The sequence below is a fragment of the Diadema setosum genome, chromosome 2 (assembly GCF_964275005.1).
Source record: "Diadema setosum chromosome 2, eeDiaSeto1, whole genome shotgun sequence".
Classification (NCBI taxonomy): Eukaryota; Metazoa; Echinodermata; class Echinoidea; order Diadematoida; family Diadematidae; genus Diadema; species Diadema setosum.
Genome location: NC_092686.1, coordinates 29129537 through 29147025, shown reverse-complemented (window position 1 = coordinate 29147025; position 17489 = coordinate 29129537). Strand labels below are relative to the sequence as shown.

The 17489-nt window shown below is 36.2% G+C and overlaps 1 protein-coding gene across 1 annotated transcript in view; it reads right to left on the bottom strand.

Annotated features, from left to right (window-relative positions):
• LOC140243956 (uncharacterized) overlaps positions 1–17489 on the bottom strand; it is a 70696-nt gene that overhangs the window by 38207 nt on the left and 15000 nt on the right. The window contains exons 4-11 of the mRNA XM_072323624.1: positions 14365–14481; positions 13744–13851; positions 12997–13137; positions 11324–11440; positions 4094–4204; positions 3044–3160; positions 2374–2490; positions 1647–1775 (exon numbers count right to left, since the gene is read on the bottom strand). Of these exons, the coding sequence (XP_072179725.1) occupies positions 1647–1775; positions 2374–2490; positions 3044–3160; positions 4094–4204; positions 11324–11440; positions 12997–13137; positions 13744–13851; positions 14365–14481 (957 nt within the window). The remainder of the gene's footprint in view (positions 1–1646; positions 1776–2373; positions 2491–3043; positions 3161–4093; positions 4205–11323; positions 11441–12996; positions 13138–13743; positions 13852–14364; positions 14482–17489) is intronic.

Here is a 17489-nt window from a genome sequence, read left to right as displayed (position 1 = left end):
AAACGCCACCATTTTGGCACACTATGTTATTACATCCGATCGCTAGGTTGAACGAATATAGGACAAAGCATAGCAAAATGACATTATTAACATCATATACCATCAACATCACCTCTACTCTCTTGGGTGCTTTTTTTCTCTCTCTCTTTGAAATTCTTTTTCTTTTCTGTTTTGATTTCTTATATAACAGTCAAACATTTTTACGTGAACATTACTGAAATTCTGTACAATAAAAAAAAAATCATTAAGAAATGATAATATCAAATGAAAGGTGCTTGTAAGCATTATGCATTTGAGTTGTCCATCCAACTGTCATTTCGTCTATTCAGATTTCATTATTTTTCAATATGCCCTCGAAGTACAAGATCCAGACATGCTATTCACGAGGTACGGATGGGCTGATCAGACATTAGATTTGAGGGCGAAGGTCAAAGTCATTAAAAATAGACTCAAAAACAGCGCTATTCAGTTGTAACTTTATCGAGCAATGTCTAATACAAATATGATTTGTTAGGAATTGTACAAAATATAGATTATAAATACATGTATAAATACAGATAGATAAAGATTGACCGCCATGTTTTGTAATTATGTTTACACAAATTTACTGTGCATCCTAGTCGGATATTGTGATTCACTTCATTTTATCATATTTGATGTACATTCCTTCTTCAGAAATATGAAAATAAATTGAATTGTATTGAATTGAATTGAATTGAATTGAATTAAAAATATCAAATGATAGTAGTGGAGAGTCAAGATGAAACGTGACCACAAGTGAATCATAGTGCATCTTTATTCAATTTCAATTTGAATTCTATTTTTGTACTATGTATATTACATAGATACATAGAAATATATATATTACATAAATGCAAAGAATATAACGAAATATGATGGTACATGTCCATCTTGGATATATGCAACAAAAAAAAAAAAAAAAAACCGAACAAAGTACATTACGGTCGATGTATCAGTTTCAATCTTAGTAAAAGAAGAGTTATGTAAATGAAAAGCCACATGAAGATTTATAACGGACATTGAGATAGCGGGGCACACTATCAGCTGACTACGCATGGCAGTCAATTATTTGTTCTAGTTTATCTTTATATGACAATGTGTGGTGGCGTGATATGCCATATACTGTACATAGATAAAGAGTAGCACGTGTAACATACATTTTAGTGATGTCATTGGGAGAAGGCTAGGACGGAGGAAGGAAAAAATGAATTCGGGTTTTAATTCTTGAAAGACTGCCAGGATAAAGGGATAGAATCTATTGCACGTTCATTTTTAACTAAGTCACTATATACTATAGAGCGTAACAAAATCGTATCAAAATTTCATTGCTCTTCGATATGCTAATAAATACGTTTTCTTTCTTCTAAACTTGTTTGGCTCTCCTACTGTGGGGAAAGAATCACACCATGCCTTGTTGACGCACCCAGTGATAGGATCATGACTTATTTGAGATATTTGATCACCATTATCACATGGTTTCATTACAGCACTTTGTAAAGTCAGTATTTCACGTCGATTTAATTGACGATTTACAGGGAATAATTACGATACAAATGCTTCGGACACTAGTACACGTGTTTGAACACAGCAAGGATAATCGTTATACTTATATTGCAAGTACTTACGTATCTGACACGTGTCTCCGCTCCAGAAATTGACGCACTGGCAGGTCAGTGAAACCCCGGTGTCAGTCACTGCACTGACCAAGCAATTGCCGCCGTTCTGGCAAGGGTTTGTGCCACTGCATGGATTTACTGTGTTTCATTGGAAAATGATACCATGGGTTCAAAATCTGTTCATGGTGTCGCAATCATCTATATGTGACTATAGCTTTCTCTCAAGCGGAGTTATTTGAATAAAGACAGGGATAGCAAAACATTGTAATTTGTAAATCAGTGACACATTACGCACATTATTTTGACACGTACTTGCGACCACCTCCAAGTCGGTTGATCATCTAACTTCGCTTCTTGACCCGATCAATTACATGATAATTACGTGACCTAATTGATGACATGTCTTTCCATGTCAACATAATCTATACCATGAATATCATGACCGGCACATGAATGAAAACAGGAGAAACGAAACCTGTTTTCTGTTTTTTGTTTTTGTTTTTGTTTTTTGGACCTGGAGAGAAATGCATTATCAGGAAGATAAGGGGTCTCACCGTTAAAATGTCAAAAAAAAAACAACAACAGTTAACTAAATGTATGCCTTCTTTGAGATTCGTGAATATATCATTCAAGAATATACATACTAAGTTCCTAAGAAGACGTTAAGAGCAAACAATCAAAAGAAATTAGAGAGAGAGGGGGGGGGGGGGAGGACTTCCCGCTTGTTTCTTCTCACCAAATAAGCACCTATCTCCAAGAAAGCCGTCAGGACATGAGCAGGCGTAATTCTGGCCGGTTGTCACCATACACGTCCCTCCATTAGCACATGTGGATGGGTCGGCACATGGGTGGACTTGACATGGGTGAGAAAAGGTCAACGAGGTGACGGAAAGAAAAAAAAAATATAAAAAAAAAGAGATCGGGGGGGGGGATTGAGAGATATGCAGCGCAAAATTATTTATTGTGAGAGTCATTTCAATGAGCAAAGAATTAAAAAAAAATCCATTTGGAAAGTTCAAAAGATCTGTATCCTTTGTTGTTGTTATTGTTCTCGCCAAAATTAAGGTCAAGGTGTAAAGAATTATGAAACAGCAATGGTTCAGCTCGTTATTAACCAAGAACGCTCAACGCTTAGCCACTGCGTTCGGGAACCTAATAAATCAGTGCATGCTATTGTGGTTTATGGCAATTTCTGATTCTAGTTGTGAACGGATTAATGAAATGAAACTAACGACATGCACAATGCGAAATAATAGCGGGTATTATAGTCCTACTAAGGTGAGTTTCTAATCCTGTCTGCATGGCTCATTGTATCCCGCGGCAAATAAATGGCCATTTATGCTTGACCAGACGAAACGGAGTGCCACAGCATTTAGTGCGTGAGCTCGTCTACTCAGAATACTTACCAGTTTGGCAGGTATTACCCGAGACATACGGCTGTGGACAACTACAAAACATTTGGTTTGTATTGATGACGAAGCATGAACCCGCATTCTGGCAAGGGTTAGGAAGACAGGGGTCGTCTGTATAGAAAACAAGGGTATAGATCAATAGAAAATGCAAGGAGATAAAAAGGACTCACTGGCTTTAATCAAAAACAAAATACGGTTCGTTTCATTTTCCAAAGGTTCGTTAATCCGAAAATAATACATCAAGAATTATCTAAATTGTCTTTGAGAAGTATTTTAACTTATGTATGCACAAAATACTTCGTTTCATTTTGCATTGTGTCAGGGGGAAACAAGTTGAATATTTGAATTAATCATTCATTTGTTTTAACTGTCAGATTCAAATTATACTGTGCTCAATTAGTTCTGAATGAAAAAGAAATTCAAAGATAAAATCAAAATCAAATAAAAATCAAATAATTCCAACGGATTGTTAACACGCACCTTCTTTTCATTTTCAATAAAAAGTTGAACCGTATTTCATTTTAAGAATTACAAATGTCTGGACTCAACAAGGCCACAACTGCACGGAATAACGAACCCTATTTCATTTCCAGATTCAAGGGACATGTAGGTATACAGAATTATGTGTGTTTTTGGAATAACAAACCCTCGGAATAACGAACCCTATTTTATTTTGAGAATTGTCTGGGCAGATTACCATTTTGTATTTTTGAATGCTGCGTCCCAATTCTTTTCCGATGGAATATGACACAAAAATCCTAAACCTATTTCTGTTTGACTATCTAAAGGATTTGGGAACGCTTGAACGTAATCCTCCATTGTTCCATTATCTCGTGCATCGATTAGCGTACAAAGAAATAACTTACCTCGCCAATAAATCAACGATTACAATCATATCCCTTTGTATATACAACTTTCGGTTGAAAATGGCCATGGTTCAAATTCATGTTCCTTCAGTGACAATCTTTACGCTTAATTGATATCATCTTTATCTTTTTTAAAGGAATGACCTTGCCGTTTTCACGTTATGAGGATTTTCCGTACCGAACTGACAGTTGTCGCCCACGAAGCCCGAAAAGCATGTGCATGTCGCGGCGTTGTTGACCGGAACACAGGTTCCCTGACCGTTGCAGGGGTCAATCGTGCATGGAAGAGCTGTAAATCAGAGAAGAAACGGAGTCATTTAAAAATCACGTTTCGAATCAATTTTTTTCATTGATAATTTGTGTGGAAAAAGAAAATTGGAGCTCCATCAAGTCTTCGTCACGTTCGTTGCATTTTTGTTTGATTGTTTGTTTGTATTTCACATACAAACTGATAGTCCTTCTCACTTCCCGTAACTGAACAGGCAACCGTCATTGAAAATCACCTAATAGCGGTCCTTTCCCAGCAGCTGTGCGATAAGGAGAAATGGAAACAGCGGTCAGAGCACCGAATACGAGAATTGCAACACACAACCATCGTCATAATAGTATTCCTCCCATCACTTCAGCAATCACACATGTCTAGTAACTTTGCTATCTGTGTCGGCATCATAACATGTCGTCAAATATCAATACCAGGGAGACTATTCCAATCTCATTATGTCCTCTACGATCATCATCAATTAATTGCAACCATCATCTGACTTGTTCTCACCATACAAGTAACAGGCGCCACGCCCATAAGTCCCCGTTGTCTCTATAACAAACTTGTTCTCCGTGGTGCACCTAGACTCTCCCTAGTTCTTATCAGTATCGCGTAATCACGACTATGTGATAATATCATGACAGCTTGCCGTCTACATTCAATTAAATTCAATTCATTTTTCACTCTTCTTTTTCCAATAGAACATAACGCAGAATAAATCGGAATTATATCACAAATATATACACATTCGACCTTGCAAAGGATAATGATACAAAGAAAGATAATAATATTATGCATGCATACTGGCAAAAAAAAAAAAAGTTATATTTCAGTTGAGACACAAACGTATAAAAACGTATACATTCGACTCTGAAAAGGATAAATGATACATATAAAGATATATATGCATGCACGCTGGCACAAAATTCAAAGTCATGTTTAAATTGAGAAAAAGAAATATAAGAGGTCCACTAAAAAGCAAGCTTATTATTGTGAACCACTCAATTGGTGTCATTGGTGTCATCTCGACCACAATCATAACTTCAAATGAAAGAATTACGACAACCAATTTCAATTTTTTATTTTCAATATCATTTCTACAACAATCATTATAAAGAACTAATTTCAAAGAAGAATATCATTGTAGAAATGGAAGCAACTATAATAAAATTTGGAGGCAGTCCCCTCCATTACAACCACTTTTTTTCTGTACTTGTCTTGAAATGTACAAAATTGTATCTCTGTATCACTGTCATAGTTTGTTTTTCATTGGATTGTTGTAAATTTAGTCTGTGTATTCAAATGTTGTAATCATGTGTTGGAAATTAAATAAGACGAAACTATACAACCATCTGCAACACTATTTCCCTTGAAGGAATTACAATGTCCACCTTCAAATCTTGATACACACAGTGGATATTATCATGACTTGACTTCAACTCCATGTATAGGACATCACTACAACCGTCTCCAAAGCTTGTTTCCAATCTAGGTATTAATACATCAATCACCATAACTTAATTTTTAATAGGGGACGTCACTATGCCATCAGCTTAAAAACTTGATTTCCAAAATAAGCTCTCAGCAACAATCGTCATAACTTGAATTTCCACAGCAGAAATCATTATCTACCATCAACTTCAAAGCTTGTTTGTAATGTAAGCGTTACTTTAGCAATCCCCATGAGTCAGTGGGGAATCGGGGGGGGGGGGGGGGGGAGGGGGCGCATCGGTCGCGCGCCCCTCTTTTTTTGTTAAAACAAAAGAAATAAAAAGAAAAATGGGGGCGTGTGTGCCCCTCTAATCATGTATAAAGGCGCCTCCCCTTTACGGAATTCCTGGATACGCCCCTGTAATTTGTACCTCAACATGAGTAGGCATCGATAAGACCAGTTTCATAAATCCACCCCTCCCAAGCCTACAAGAATCCATTAATTTTTGTTGAACCCCATGGTCCAATCACGCGGCAACAAACATGAACGCTGTTCCGCTGACGCTGGACAAAAGATTGCATTCCTCTCTTTTACCTACCACGCTTCGACCACAAAGAGGCAGAAAATGGCAATAATGTTACCAAACAGAGAGAGAGGGGAGAGAGAGAGAGAGGGGGGGAGGGGGGGGGGGGCTACCCTGAAAGTGGTATTTCCACTGAGACCTGTTACCCTTTATTCACTAGGGCCTTCCACAGAATGTAAAAGAGCTCAATAAATACCGATCGAGTCGAGTTCACAATAGGACCGACTTTGACGTCTCATTGGCGTTGATATCTAATAATTATGATGGCTGTACTGATCTCATTGAATGTTCCTTTAAAAAATGCCATTCATTCGCATTCACCGACGGTGATTAGCTAATATTGATAATCATAAAGTGTGGCTGTGGTCTTGATGAACCTGCGTTCTTAATTTTCACTCGTTGGAAAAGAAAATAATAATCCAAATAAGATGCATTTTATAGCATTATAAGCACACTTTGGCATTCGAAATCGTACCAGTTATACGCTGACACGAACCATGGTGCTACAACACACACAACTAAGCACCCAAGCATATCAACCTATACCTATGCTTACATAAACCTCGAATAATTATTGTTTGAATTGACAAAATAACGCAACCTCTGTATTCATAATTACATTTTCTTTGGCAGAAACAATGACAAGAAACAAGAGCAATTGCCATAATAATGATTGTCATCAGCATCATTACCAGAGTCTCGACAATTAGAAATTTGTAACTATAGTGAAAAGTATCTACACTTTCAAAGAAAAATGCTGAGGTGTGTTTGTTGTTGTTTCTGACTAGTTGATTCATTTATTCAAACTTATATGAACGTTCTCATTCCATCAAATCGTATAAATTCATCTCTGGTCATAATCAAAGACATGATTACGGGAAACATTATGATTATCTGTTGTACTAAGCTGGAAATTAAAATGTTCAACCTCCGTGACTCTAGTGAGTTTATATTCATCGTAAAAACAAACAACAAACAAACAAACAAACAAAAAACATACAAACAAACAAACAAACAGTTGGAATCCAGCGAAGAAGCCATGACCATAGATGACGAACATGCCACGAATTGGCTCCTAGCAGACGAATTTCTTGGTATATTAAAATCTTGTTTGATGCAATGTTTTTGATGTCTCGCATGGGGAGCCTATACGTGTTGGTATGCAGACATATATCTAATAACGTGTCGTCGGTATAAGTTACCAGAATTGACTTTTGGGGCAAATTATTAGTTGTATAGGGCCCCATTTTTTCTGTTTTTTTCTTTAAAATACAACAACAAAATTGAATATGACTGACAATCGTTTGGGTAATGTGGGGTTACAATTGTGACACATAACGGGTGCAAAAGAGAAAAACATTAATAAAACAGTAACAACAGCGACCAAGAAGAAAAAAAAAACATAATCACTGCAAATAAATAAAGAAAGAAAAGGAAGACATGCAGGTATAGAACAATGTATTGCTTTAGGACTTCTAATGAGCGGGAGTTCGTAGTAAGTCATGTGGAACAGGCGTTTCCATTCCCATTCTTATTTAATTTGTCCAACGCATATGTACGTGTTAAATACAATTGTGTTTTCTTCATTTTCTACTCATTTTCACATGTATTTTGATCATTCAAGTTTTTGCAATTATGACAAATATATTGTGCTTATACATTGTATATATTTTCTCTATTTATTTGATGGAAATGAAAAATAAATTTGAACCTTGAACTTCGAGCAATCAAGGATAAGACTTACCTATTTCACACGTGTTTCCTTCGTACCCTGGGTTACACATACACAGGAAGCTACCCACTTGATCAAAACAAACACCATTACCAGAACAAGTTTGGCCTTGACATTCATCGATATCTGGTAATGTTAGAGGGGGTAAAGAGGAGATAATAGTGAGCGCACAATGAAGCACGATATAGTATATATATATATATATATATATATACATATATATATAAACATATATATATATATATATATATATATATATATATATATATATATAGACAGCAATGACTGACGTTTTTCAGTTTTCGGTACAGAGTCTTTCCGTTAAGTTGTGGTGTATGCAGAACTTCATTACATCTGTCTGTGAAATCACACCCACCCATCCTGTCCACGAAAAGGACAGCATTCAACCCCGATTGTCATCTCAGCCATAACGACGTTCAACCCCCATCCCCCCCCCCCCCCCATGAAAAGGGCATGTATGGCTGTGCAAGTTTGTGCAGAATTATTTAGATTTTCAAGGGAATTTAGCCTAGTCTTATATAAAATGTAGGTTAAGTGAATGTAGAAAAGTGAGTAGAACTAATTAGTAAAGGTTGACGAAATTCGGCAAGCTATCCAAAAGTTATGGAGATTTACAGTTTTGATTTATGTACCATCACCACTTGAAGGTAAATATAATACCTTACATACGTTATATACAGTATGTATGTATTTCTTTCTTGTGCTTACCTGCCTGTGGGCAGGTTGTAACCTATAGGATTGTTTATTACATGCTTTGATTTGTGAAGAAATAAAGTATATTATAATAATACTAGAAAAGTCTTTATGTCATATAGTAAAAGAGCTTCAATATGGTCGTGGTCTAGTAATTGTTTCCTTTCTCTAATAAAGTAGACTATTTACTAGAATACTGCACCTAATTAAACACACATTTCCCATGTCTTGTTACTTAATACGGGCACATTATTGAGGGCGCTACTCTTCCCTCAAGAACAATTCATAATGCTGCAGAGAAATGAGAATCCGTGAAACTCTCTTTATGATAATTTGAAGCCCTGTTGGCATAAGATTGTGAAATTATAAACTGTTGTAACCTTTCCACCCAACGCTGGCGACACACGTATGTAACCAACACTTAAAATGTGTATAACTTTTGAACAAATTGCCACTTTCATTAAATTTCACCGATGTGTCCTATTACACTGTAAAAACATGGGTGCTAGATTTAACACCACGGGTGTTAAATCTAACAGCGATCAAACTTCAATAAAGGACCACACCCACAGGTGTTAAAAATGCACTGTGATGGTGTTGAAAAGTGTTCACCTGACACTTCGTGGTGTTAATTTGACACTGTACCAGGTGTTATTTTGACACTGTACTGGTGTTAATTAAAAAATGACACCACATGGTGTTGATTTGATACTTGTTGGTGTTAATATCAATGGTTTAACACCCGTCCAGCTTCAATAAGGGACCACACCAGCTGGTGTTACTTTGGTGTAAAATTATTTTCACATTTTTTCAAAAATCTAGTATTTCAACGTAAAATTCTTGATCGTCTTGTTTAAATTAAAAATCAACAAGAAGTGCAGTTACTAAGAAACTCTTCAAAAAACAGTTTAAAATTTGGAAATGACACCCGGGGGTGTTGATTTAACACCATAAATGAGCACCGAAAATTTAACACCAGCTCGGTGTTCACTATTTAACACCGGACTTTTTGCAGTGTATAATGTATTCACCAAAGCCACATCGTAGTGTTTTGGGGTAAACTCCTCTTTAAGATGCCTAGAGTTAGCACGTTTATGTACGGCTATATATGCAGGATTGTGAATGGTTGCGTAAGATCATGCCAAATTGTATAAAATTATGCAAGTTATGGAAAGCAGAAACCATGGATTATCTTGCTCTTTAGATAAGCTCGTACAATAAAGAAAAAAAAAAAGCAAGGATGAACGTCTTACTTTGAGTGCAAAATTGTCCGGTGAAGCCATTGTTGCAAACACACTGGGCTGTCCCTCCGTTGTTATTGCAAACACCATTGTTGCATGACACGGACATACACGGATCGGTCGCTAAATGAAAAGTAATTTCAGAGGGGATAAAGAAAACATAAATCTCGATGGCTACACGTATGAAAATTAGACAGATATTCGGGCAATTTTTTCCCTAATCTTTTTCCTATTCTCGAATTATTAAGAACTTGAAATTGCATTTGGTAGATTAAGAATACTGGGTATATTATCATCATTTGTGTGTGTGTATGTGTGTGTGTGGGGGGGGGTATAGGTGAACCAAATCCCTTTTGACTTTACTACGATATTTCGAGTAGATTGCTTCATTCTAACATATAAACAAACTATGTTTTTTGAAATGGCTGAGATATCCACAAATAATTCAGTAAAACAACATGAACAAACCGGTCCTAATAAAAAGGTGGGTATCTCAGCCATTTCAAAACCAATTTTCATCAAATAAACTTTGAATTCCTCTTAGAATTATATGCTCTTTCATATTTTGTAAAAGGTTTCTCATTAACTTAAAAAAAATCGTCATATAAAAAGTTAGAAACATCAAACCCCATCTCTTCGGAAACTTCACCATCTCTTTAAAGCTCAAACATACTGTTCTCAGACGGGCTCAAAATTCATCTTCCATCAATGTAGACCCTGCGCAATACATAAAAAAGTCTAGCAACTGACCAAGCAGCTTATATCAATTGGCCGACGCGATTTGCTAGGAATATCGAGTTGTTTTGGAGTAAGCCTATTTTGAGAACAAAGATTTTGTCGATTGTCAATAATCGATTATCGATATTTGATTATTAAAAAACAAAAGTACATAGTACATATTATGTACATAGGAAGCGAGTATCGGGTATAGCATTGGGGTTGTATTCTGTAGTACTTCCAGCGAGCCTTATCAATCAACATGCATTTCGCGAACTAAAATCATGTTATCACAGCGTCATTTTTGCATTTCTTATTCATGAATTACATAGTATTATACCCATTTTGCACTCTGGCTTTCATGAAACCCCCATTATATTTTTATTTATACTTATTTGAGACATGACATCTTTATGCCATACCATGACCCCATTAACATAAATGATCTGTGCGTTCTTCAATAATACTGGTGAGATCAAAAGACATGGCTGTACTTATTTTATATTCTGATTTGCTGCATCAATTTAAATGAATTTGCTATCTCTTTGAGATAAAAAAATATGACATTTTTGTGAGAAATGAACTTGAATATCTAAGAGCAAATATTGGCAGTCCAGATATGAAAACTATGATTTCACTTCAAACATTACAGCTTGGCTGGAGTAAGGAAAATGGAAAGATCAAGAAACGAAGCAGCCAACCAGGTGGCAGTATACAACAATCTTACCGACGTTACATGTATCCCCCGTGAATCCCGTTTGACATGAGCACATGTAGCCGTTGAGAGCAGCATTTGGTTGACAAATTCCTCCGTTTGCACACGGGCTTGATATGCACGGCACAACTGGGATATTTAAGAATGGAAAGAAATATATGCAGACAGATGGATGGATAGATAGATACATATGTACTTTAGATAGATAGATGGGTAAGAATGCTAAATTATCCAATCTTTGAAATTGCAAAATAATCAGTCGTTAAAGGCAAAAAAAATGTCCCATCTTAATAATAATAACATTCATTGACAGCTTCCTTTTCCTTAGGATATTCTACCAATCCTCATGTGGATAATGAGCAAATGACATTTACGTCAAAATTTCACTTCGACAACAGGTCTAATGGTGGCCGGTTGTTGTGAATCTACGACATCGAATATGACTTGTCTTGTCTTGAAGGAATCGAGAAGAAGAACAACGACGACAAAATCAGAAACAAAACAAACAAAACAAACAAACAAAAAACCGCTAGAGATTGATACTGACTTCAGTTTGTGATAATATTTTTAATTTCCGATATAGTAGGAGACCAAATTTCATGAATATCACAAATGGAACAATCACATCGGAAAGAAACGAAATGGTGGGCACGGTTTTGGGCAGAGCCAGGTTCTGTTGCGAAGAAAATATAAATGATTCCCATCATGAGCGGTTATTTCATCGTCCATTAATTGTGACCGTTATATCTGAATTGTCTTCAGTTTATTTGATTTCGTATATCTTAATTTCAACAAAGAATGACAATGTACAAACTTAGCACGAGAAAAGAGCAATATAAAGCAATATAAAAATACATTTTCTCTATACGTCGAATATAATAGCTCCGAATACCTCAATTTTGTTTTCATAAAATCATTACGAATTTAATTAACGAGTAATGAGGCTCGGGTTCTTGTTTTTGTTTTTGAATTATTTACATGTCATTTTGGTGGGGTTGAGGTTTTACTTCTTTAGATTCCTAGTGTATCGATACGGTGGAAGAATCAATGAAAAATGAAATTGGTAATTCCGCAGTAACGGTGAGTATGAAATCATACAAGATCATTTTACGTGTAGTAACGTAGAGAAAATGCGCACTTCCGGGAGCATTACTTAAAGTACTTATTCCAGGGAGAGTGCTAAGAATATTGGAGGAAACCACTATCATGAGCAGGGCAACTTGAATGGCTGCGAGTCCATCATCAAAACACATGCACTCTAATATATTGGGCTCACCATGAATCTGTCGTTCACAATTATTGGTATAACATGCATAAAATCACTCCAGATTATACGTCATCTCTACTGAAGACCAGCACGACCATGAAGGCCCAGGTGAAATAATGGTAATCCCTCCGTTTAACTTCAATTTTCCATACCAGCTGTATCGTATCATTACTTAGCGATTTTACGGTGAATAAACAAACAAACAAATAAACAAACAATCAAACAAATAAAGAAAAGAAACACATTGTGCAATAATAACTATGTCAAGAAGGATACATGCCCTGAACCGTTGAATGGGGGACTGAGAAACTGTAAGGTAACAAAACACAACATTTTTTTTTTTCTGTGGGCCGCTGCGTCTGCCAGGATAGAAAAACAAACAAACAAGCAAGCAAACAAACAAACAAACAATACTCACAAGTCTGGCAATTCACTCCGGTGAAAAACGCAGTGCAACTACAGGTGGCGGTGACAGATTCCGGTGGCCCGGGAAGAAGAGTGGTTCCACAGGTACCCTGGAGGCTGCTTTGACACGGGTTATTGGACACGCAGGGATTATCTGAATGATATAAAAGAAGAATAGGATATTAATAGAAGACTGATAGCCGACCAAGATCAATGATATACTGTAACATATGTGTTTTTTGCTCCACTGCGCCCAAACTCTCTCTTCATTTATTAAAGCGGAAGTATATCCATTTTATGCACACACACATACGTAATAATCATAAGAACATATCCATGTATTATATAATCGTACACACAAACACACACACACACACACACACATACATATATATATATATATATATATATATATATATATATATATATATATATATATACATACATATATATATATATATATATATATATATATATATATATATATATATATATTCCATCAATACAGTATCACAACATCAACCACCATAGCAAAACTGTCTGACTATATACAATGCCCAACATCATCCTCGTGAAATATTATTGCTTGTACAGCATTTTCCCCTGGAGCGAAGCTGCAAGTCCTGCTTTTTTGTGTTGTTCATTGACTATGTTTTGGATCCAGCTCTTATTCATCGCCGTAATAAAACAATTCATTTTTCTGAAATTGCAATGAGGCATTCAAGAGAGAAAGTACTATGTAACCATGGTAACGACTTACTGAGTTGGCAGTTGGTTCCTAGAAACTGAGAGAAGCATTGACAACTGTAGGTATTTCCAAGTTGCGAACAGGTTCCGCCGTTTACACAGGGAGAAGAACTGCAGGGACCTATGGGGAGAAAATAGCAACAAACAAACAAACGTAGGAACTTGGGGGTTTGGTTTTGATACCTTTTGACATACCTGCAATGCAAATAACGATAATAAGAAGAAATTAAATACAAACAAGCAGAGAAAAATTCAACAAAAGTAGTGATCGACTACTGATGGAAGTAAAGAATATGTTTTTTTTTTCCTTATGCATTGTTGATTATACATCATGATGGTTCAAACTTGTCGGTCGTGTCTATTATTCAACGTCAGGACCGTATCGTTTTATAGCCCGGATGCAGCAACTTACAATATTAGTAGATATTTCTTTCTTTCTTTCTTTCTTTCTTTCTTTCTTTCTTTCCTTTCGTGAAAATGAGAGCACATAGTGTCAAGGAAATTTCACAATTCTGTAAATTCTTCGAAAGTATTTTCATTTCAAGATTGATTTTTATCTCAATACAAGCTATTGTGAGTCCGCGGCCCACTCTGAAAAGTACGGATTATGATTATATGCAGACATGAGACTTACCAAGCTGGCAGTTATCTCCCGAAAATCCTGTGGGGCACTGACATTGGTAGGTACCCCCTACCGCCGAGCAAGCTCCTCCATTTTGACACGGAGATGGGTTGCATACGTCCGAAGGACCTTTGGGGAAAGTGGCGAAACACAAATGAAAAGCCAAAACTTTTACCACGAGGACAAGCTAGGGAGAATATCTTGATATATTTAGAATAATAGTTTATCGCTTTTTTTTCCCCTACCATGATATGTTTTGCTCAATCACTTTGTTTGATGAAACGATTTTGAATGAAATGAAATGAGGAAAAAAGAGAAAGCTTAAACGCGGTATTTTCTTTGAGTCCCGCCCCATATAGTTGAATTGTCAGCTGTAACTGTGCAAGACTGCGTGTTATACGGTAGATCTAACTTTGTTTGTATGTCTTTTCCTTGTGTGCCCATATAATGCTTGACGATGTTGATTATCATTATCTGGTTCCTATTTTCTTTCATATCAGGCTAGTAAAGAATTGGGCTAGGGTCTGTCAAGATGTAACCTTCTACCACTTGTGTGTAATGCCATATCTTTGCCTAGATTTGTAACAATTTCTTCAGGTTATGTAATATCTAACTTCTATTGTATTACTATTTTTTTTTTTTTGAGAGAGAGAGAAAGACGTGAAAGATCATCATGCATAGGATCACTTCCAAATGATGATTTTTCTCCCCAAGTGAACCTCAAGAATTAAGTTCCACGCGTAAGATTTGTTGTCCCAAAATTGCTAATCCCTATCAAGCACTGATTTTGAATTGTTTGCTGTTATTTTGGTGGCACTCACTCAGTTGTAAATATTTTGAGAGAAAAAAAAGTAAAAAAAAAAAAACAAAACCAACAAACAAGGAAAATAGGACCAATTGTAATTTTCACAGATGGCTTTGGTGTCCGGCGAAATATTAAGTCGGGGCACATTGACAGCTCATTTTGTGTGTGTGTGTGTGTGTGTGTGTGTGTGTGTGTGTGTGTGTGTGTGTGTGTGTGTATCATCATAATAATAATAATTGCACATCATTTCGTGTACTTTACAATAAAGCTGTGGTTTCTTTCTAATAGGTACCATGACTGAGCATTGCCGGTGTTAATTAAAAAAGAATAAGACTGAAGAATGAATATTTGGTGTCCCGCTTGCACGAGGAAACTTGGTGAATCTTTTTCCTGGCCCAAAATTAGGGTTGTGTGATTCTTTGAATAGTGAAGTGGATTTTTTATTTCAAAATGACCACTTATATTGACACAAGCATGAAACTAGTGTGAAAGAGGTATTGAGATGCCAAAATGGAACTTTGCTCGAGTCCCGCTTACACGAGGAACCATTGCCTTTCCCTCATAATTTGCTGTTTTGTATGCTAACTTGATTCATTTTTAGTTTATAATATTAGTTTTCACTCACTTTTGAAGGAACCTACTAAATACGAATGTTTGTTATCAACCTATGTTCAACGAAAACGCTGATTTTCCGATTATATTGTAATAAAAAGCATGTCAAGTGATGTACCATATTTATGGAATTACCCATTTACATAACTTAAATGATGGCTAAAATGTTCAGAAAGCAAATAGGGGCCTACTCCTACGCGAGAAAAAGTCAGAAATAAATCAACGAAATTTCATTGCCGACTGCATGGTGGCATGAGACAATTGTATCTATCTATCTATCTATCTATCTATATATATATCTATCACACACACCCACACACACACATACACAAGCACGCACGCACACACACACACACACACACACACAACACACACACACTCACACACACACACACACACACACACACACACCCTCACACACACACACACACACACACTTGTGCCCGCCCATACATGCTTACTTGTTTAGTGGCATATTGGATGCGATGAGAGTTCAAAGTTCATCCGTCGCAACGGTGGACTAACGGCCTTGCTATAATTTGCTACGTGAGATAAACAGAGCACACCCTATTTCTTGCAAATTATGATCAGTAATTTCGGTGTTGCATATGTCAATCTACAGGTCTCGGATGCTCATTAGTCATGTTAGCAATGCGATGATATATATACATGTATGCTCTCATTAACTGAATTCTTGATTGTCTGTATACACCAATAATGGTACGGAAAATATACAAATATTATGCCAAGATATGTTTGGAGAAGAATAGATTTTTTAGCACACATAAAATGCGCTCACATTACACACCCACAATTTGACTCTTTCGTTTATTATAAGTCACAATTATGCATTCTACACTCATTATGCTTTGACCAAGCGTCTTTTTGATACAATATCTATGAATCTCCATCAGGCACATGAGACAACCAGCTCGTGAGAGTGACTTTTTGACATGTATAGCATTGGTGATAAGCAATCAGCAAACCGTTTTATGTTTATGATGTACATGTAATTCCTGATTCATTCTTTGTTATGTTTTGTTGGAAAAGGAAGAATTAAAATAAGTGAATTGAATTGAATTGAAATAATGACAATGTGACATTTTCACTAGATCTGCACAATATCAAGAAACTCCTTATTACACCCTCACTGACGTTATATCACTCAACATGGCGTCGAATGGTCATATCACTAAAAGCATTTTTAACTCATCTTGTTCGTGTAGTATATCATTGATCAAGATCACCATTATTTCTATTAATTGTTGTGAATATCACAGCTGACAGAAAATTAGGTGAACTGAAACAACCCCATGCAGTATGTACATGTAAATAGCAAAACACAAATCAAAGGCAGTGTTCATCTCTCGGACTTTCTTTCATCTCGATATTGGAATTTTTCAACAATAATATCACCGAAGCAAGAAGATGGGTGTGTTGGAATGGTGAATAACAAAGTCAGCTTTGTATTCACCTAAGTCTATTACACCTCTGTGAGAGTTGGACTTTGAACTCCGGTCGGACTTATGTCAGTGTGAGAATTCATGTGTGAACGTTTTGGGAGAGTATGCAATCGTTATAGGGTTTTTTGCGTATTCTTCACATCGCAAGCCTTCATTTCTTTTTTAAATCACTAACAAGGAAAGCTTGCTAACGTTGACAAAATACAAAATTACTAGTGGTTTTCCAGTAATAGTAACAGATATTCCTTAGTTTTTTA